The sequence below is a fragment of the Arachis ipaensis genome, chromosome B02 (genome assembly GCF_000816755.2).
Source record: "Arachis ipaensis cultivar K30076 chromosome B02, Araip1.1, whole genome shotgun sequence".
NCBI classification, from domain to species: Eukaryota; Viridiplantae; Streptophyta; class Magnoliopsida; order Fabales; family Fabaceae; genus Arachis; species Arachis ipaensis.
Window position 1 is genome coordinate 14,572,333 of NC_029786.2, and position 6,393 is coordinate 14,578,725.

At 35.4% G+C, this 6,393-nt stretch overlaps 1 protein-coding gene across 1 annotated transcript in view; it reads right to left on the reverse strand.

The window, feature by feature from the left end:
• LOC110269176 overlaps positions 1-1,986 on the reverse strand; it is a 4,847-nt gene extending 2,861 nt beyond the window's left edge. The window contains exons 1-3 of the mRNA XM_021116855.1: positions 1,539-1,986; positions 1,374-1,467; positions 1,231-1,262 (exon numbers count right to left, since the gene is read on the reverse strand). Of these exons, the coding sequence (XP_020972514.1) occupies positions 1,231-1,262; positions 1,374-1,467; positions 1,539-1,969 (557 nt within the window). The 5' untranslated portion in view covers positions 1,970-1,986. The remainder of the gene's footprint in view (positions 1-1,230; positions 1,263-1,373; positions 1,468-1,538) is intronic.

Genomic DNA, 6,393 nt, shown 5'->3' on the forward strand with positions numbered 1-6,393 from the left:
CAAATTCATTTAAAATCATTAAAACATTGGCTTTCCGACTTGAGTAATAAAATAGGATCTAAGCCAAACCGAGTCACGTAACCTTTACTTCTTTCAAAACCATTTCCTTTACTTAAACAAAACCGGCTTCAATTCCATAATTAAATCTGAAGCGTTTCAAACTGATAAGAGAATCATTTTTGTTGTGTTAAACTAGAGTTCAAAAGATACTTTGAATCTTATTTAAAACGTCAAAATAATGAGGCTCATCAATCGAAATCCAATTCCTTTTAAAATCACGAAAACTCTCCCAAGGGACAATCTTTGTGTTTAATAGAGAAAAACATAAACCCGTTTTACCTTTTAAAACAGCCTCAAAGCAAAATTCTCTTTCAAATGACTTGTACCCAAAGACATACTGTTCTTCTTGGAAAATAAGGATAAATCATGATTCTCTTTTCAATAATTCTTTCAACGCATAACTTCATTGCTTTCTTAATTGTTCTAAGTAAAGGTAATAAAAGAAGCCATAATTTCACAATCCTCAAAATAGATAGGAAAGGCATTAAACTCAAAATTCCCCAATTAACATTTCAAATAAGGACTCGGATTCTATAGAAATTTTGGCAGCACCTCCCATAAAACTTGGACTTTAGGCACCCGGTTCGGGTCCCAACTAAACTGTTTCTCATTCCTTTTCAACAGCTCAATCCAGAAATCAATTCAAAAGCAAGCTAAATCCAACAGTCGCCTCAATGGCAAACCTCAAGGAAACCATTTCAAAAATTAACTCAATATCAACTGATTTAACTCATTTCTAAAGCTTTAAAGAATCGGTTCAACAATAAATCATTTATCAAAACCAAATCAATTAAAGCAACCCAGGCTGAATTTCAAAAGTATTCTATCTTTCACATCATCAAAATAATTGACTCCATTCAAATTAATCCTCAACGGATTAAACTCATTTCAAATCTTTAAAGAATCAACTTCAAACATTACATTTCACAAGCCACACAACAATTCAGCCAAACCAACATCCATAGTCATTCGAGTCAATCAAATAATACATAAGGCAGATACAATCACCAAATACACAATATCTCACATCAGTACCCATATGTAATAATTCCAATAATAAACTATAGTTTTCGGAAAGCGCCCCTACCTCAAAACGCAATTCCATAATCCAAATGCCTCATCAAGCCCATTTCCGCCTCAACCCGAACTGACGGCAACCAAAACCTCAGCTCCCAGCCACGTTCACAATAACCATAGCAACACTAATCGCAACATACAACAACCAGAACTCAATCGTATAGCGATTAATGCCACAAACCTCAGCGTATGATAACAGGACAGTAACTAAAGGGCTTTCAAATCGAAACGCTTACCGAACCAAAGAAGGAACGGTTGAACCGAAACAGCGGCGGTCTCCGAAACGGTTCGGCGGCAACCCGGCAGTCAGCCCCAAGCAGCAGCGGCGATCTGAACCACACGCAGCGACGATGAAGTTCCAAGAAACTCAACAGAAGGGAAACTCAACTTAAAAGCCTTACCGGCAGCCTTTTCCGGTGACGACAGCAGGTCTCAAGTGGCAGAGGCTCAGCCCGGAGCTCCGGCGGTGATCCCGAAAGTGACAGAACCACTCCAGGTGGTCAAAACACAGGGGCACAGCTTTCTCTTCCGACCGCGACACCTGCGGCGGCCTGAATCCTTTTCCGGCAACGGTGAGAACCCCAACAGCGCGGCGCGGTTCAGTCTGCTCCATAGCACAGCAGCAACCGAGCCTCCAACTCGCGTCGTCCTCTCTCCCACGATGCTCACTCACGGCGAACCAGGGAAGCAAAAGCGGAGCTCCATCGTGCTTCTCGTTCGGAGCTGGCAAGGACGATGGCGCGGTGACCCCGACGGCAACTGGGCGCAGCTCGCAGCTCCGTGGGTGGCGGCGACGCGATGAGTTCCTCTTCTCCTCTTCTCTGCGCGACATGACTCTGACTGCGGACTCCAAGGTGGCGGGACAGCGGTGGTGAGGCCAGACGCACCGGCGACGCTCCTCCCTCCCCTCTTCCTTCCTTCCTTCTCCGTGTATCCCTCACCCCACTTCCCTTTCTGTTTCTATTTCCGTTGGAGGGGTTTTGGCTGGCAACGCGTTTCAAACCTTGGGGGAAAGAACGGCGCTGGCTAGGGGTCAAGTGGCTAGGGTTTCAGGGTTAGCTTTTAGAGTAAAAATTAGGGTTAAGGGCATTATGGTAATTTCACATAAAATTGGGAATAATATAATAATTGAAACCCAAATTAAGTCCAACACTAATTGTATATAGGAAATACAATTTGCTCATCAATTTCACAAATTATTTTCAATAAAATGTCCAAATCAAATAATTAGAAGTAATATACTTAATTTCTTCATTTTCCAAAATAGCAGTAATAATATTTAAAATATTACTTATCTAATCCAAATCATATAAAATCCTTATTATTTCATAACTATCAACCTTATACTTTAAATATAGAAAATAATCCAATAATTATAAAATTGGATAATAATCATAACTTATCTCAAATCCAATAAATCAAAACTTGCCTTAATTATCTTTAATAAAATAATTTCTGAAATTGAGGCTGTAAATAACTATATGATTTGAGACTTGATCATAAAAAGACTTTTCAAAGTCCTGGGTCTTACATTCTACCCACCTTATAAAAATTTTCGCCCTCGAAAATTGATACAAAGCGGTTCAGTCTGCTCCATAGCACAGCAGCAACCGAGCCTCCAACTCGCGTCGTCCTCTCTCCCACGATGCTCACTCACGGCGAACCAGGGAAGCAGAAGCGGAGCTCCATCGTGCTTCTCGTTCGGAGCCGGCAAGGACGATGGCGCGGTGACCCCGACGGCAACTGGGCGCAGCTCGCAGCTCCGTGGGTGGCGGCGACACGATGAGTTCCTCTTCTCCTCTTCTCTGCGCGACATGACTCTGACTGCGGACTCCAAGGTGGCGGGACAGCGGTGGTGAGGCCAGACGCACCGGCGACGCTCCTCCCTCCCCTCTTCCTTCCTTCCTTCTCCGTGTATCCCTCACCCCACTTCCCTTTCTGTTTCTATTTCCGTTGGAGGGGTTTTGGCTGGCAACGCGTTTCAAACCTTGGGGGAAAGAACGGCGCTGGCTAGGGGTCAAGTGGCTAGGGTTTCAGGGTTAGCTTTTAGAGTAAAAATTAGGGTTAAGGGCATTATGGTAATTTCACATAAAATTGGGAATAATATAATAATTGAAACCCAAATTAAGTCCAACACTAATTGTATATAGGAAATACAATTTGCTCATCAATTTCACAAATTATTTTCAATAAAATGTCCAAATCAAATAATTAGAAGTAATATACTTAATTTCTTCATTTTCCAAAATAGCAGTAATAATATTTAAAATATTACTTATCTAATCCAAATCATATAAAATCCTTATTATTTCATAACTATCAACCTTATACTTTAAATATAGAAAATAATCCAATAATTATAAAATTGGATAATAATCATAACTTATCTCAAATCCAATAAATCAAAACTTGCCTTAATTATCTTTAATAAAATAATTTCTGAAATTGAGGCTGTAAATAACTATATGATTTGAGACTTGATCATAAAAAGACTTTTCAAAGTCCTGGGTCTTACATGATGCCTTAAGGTTAAAATTTTGCCTTGACATTAAATTTAGTAAAATTTAAAAAAGATTAATATTCAAAAAATTTTCCGCATCCAGGAGTCGAACCCGGAAATTCATTCACTCTCTTAATGAATTGACCAAAGTGTTATACTACTGCGGACATTAAAATTGTTGTGTACTTAGCTTACAAATAATAATTTATTAACTTAGTTGTTGTGTGATGGCTTAACGTTAAATTTTCGCCTTGACGTTAAATTTAGTAAAATTTAAAAAATATTAATTTGCAAAAAATTTTCCGCAGCCAGGAGTCAAACTCGGAAATTCATTCACTCTCTTAATGAATTGACCAAAGTTTTATACTACTATGGACGTTAAAGTTGTTGTGTACTTAACTTACAAATAATAATTTATTAACTTAGTTTTTGTCTGATGCCTTAACGTTAAATTTAGTAAAATTTATAAAAGATTAACATTCAAAAGATTTTCCGCAACCAGGAGTCGAACCTGGAAATTCATTCACTCTCTTAAGGAATCGACCAAAGTGTTATACTACTGCGGACATTTTAGTAAAATTTATAAAGGATTAATATTCAAAAATTTTCCGCAGCCAGGAGTTAAACCCAGAAATTCATTCACTCTCTTAATGAATTGACCAAAGTTTTATACTACTGCGGAAATTAAAGTTGTTGTGTACTTAACTTACAAATAAAAATTTATTAACTTAGTTGTTGTGTGACGCCTTAACGTTAAATTTTTGTCTTGACGTTAAATTTAGTAAAATTTAATAAAGATTAATTTTCAAAAAATTTTCCGCAGCCAGGAGTCAAACCCGGAAATTCATTCACTCTCTTATTGAATTGACCAAAGTTTTATACTACAGCGGACATTAAAGTTGTTGTGTACTTAACTTAGAAATAATAATTTATTAACTTAGTTTTTGTCAGATGCCTTAACGTTAAATTTAGTAAAATTTATAATAGATTATCATTCAAAATATTTTCCGCAACCAGGAGTCGAACTCAGAAATTCATTCACTCTCTTAAGGAATTGAGCAAAGTTTTATACTATTGCGGACATTAAAGTTGTTGTGTACTTAACTTACAAATAATAATTTATTAACTTAGTTGTTGTGTGATGGCTTAACGTTAAATTTTCACTTTGACCTTAAATTTAGTAAAATTTAAAAAAGATTAATTTTCAAAATATTTTCCGCAGCCAGGAGTCAAACCTGAAAATTCATTCACTCTCGTATTGAAATGACCAAAGTTTTATACTACTGAGGACATTAAATTTGTTGTGTACTTAACTTACAAATAATAATTTATTAACTTAGTTTTTGTCTGATGCCTTAACGTTAAATTTAGTAAAATTTATAAAAGATTAACATTCAAAAGAATTTTCGCAACCAGGAGTCGAACCTGGAAATTCATTCACTCTCTTAAGGAATTGACCAAAGTTTAATACTACTGCGGACATTTTAGTAAAATTTATAAAAGATTAATATTCAAAAAATTTTCCGCAACCAGGAGTCTAACTCGGAAATACATTCACTCTCTTAATGAATTGACCAAAGTTTTATATTACCGCGGACATTAAAGTTGTTGTGTACTTAAATTACAAATAATACTTTATTAACTTAGTTTTTGTCTAATGCCTTAACGTTAAATTTAGTAAAATTTATAATAGATTAACATTCAAAATATTTTCCGCAACCAGGAGTCGAACCCGGAAATTCATTCACTCTCTTAAGGAATTGGCCAAAGTTTTATACTACTGCAAACATTAAAGTTGTTGTGTACTTAACTTACAAATAATAATTTATTAACTTAGTTGTTGTGTGATGGCTTAATGTTAAATTTTTGCCTTGACGTTAAATTTAGTAATATTTAAAAAAGATTAATATTCAAAAAATTTTCCGCAGCCAAGAGTCGAACCCAGAAATTCATTCACTCTCTTAATGAATTGACCAATGTTTTATACTACTGCGGACATTAAAGTTGTTGTGTTCTTAGCTTACAAATAATAATTTATTAACTTAGTTGTTGTGTGATGCCTTAACGTTAAAATTTTGCCTTGACTTTAAATTTAGTAAAATTTAAAAAAGATTAATATTCAAAAAATTTTCCGCAGCCAGGAGTCGAACCCGGAAATTCATTCACTCTCTTAATGAATTGACCAAACTTTTATACTACTGCGGACATTAAAATTGTTGTGCACTTAGCTTACAAATAATAATTTATTAACTTAGTTGTTGTGTGATGCCTTAACGTTAAATTTTTGCCTTGACATTAAATTTAGTAAAATTTAAAAAAGATTATTTTTCAAAAAATTTTCCGCAGCCAGGAGACGAACCCAAAAATTCATTCAGTCTCGTATTGAATTGACTAAAGTTTTATACTACTGCGGACATTAAAGTTGTTGTGTACTTCACTTACAAATAATAATTTATTAACTTAGTTCTTGTCTGATGCCTTAACGTTAAATTTAGTAAAATTTATAAAAGATTAACATTCAAAAGATTTTCCGCAACCAAGTGTCGAACCTGGAAATTCATTCACTCTCTTAAGGAATTGACCAAAGTTTTATACTACTGCGGACATTAAAGTTGTTGTGTTCTTAGCTTACAAATAATAATTTATTAACTTAGTTGTTGTGTGATGGCTTAACGTTAAATTTTTGCCTTGACGTTAAATTTAGTAATATTTAAAAAAGATTAATATTCAAAAAATTTTCCGCAGCCAAGAGTCAA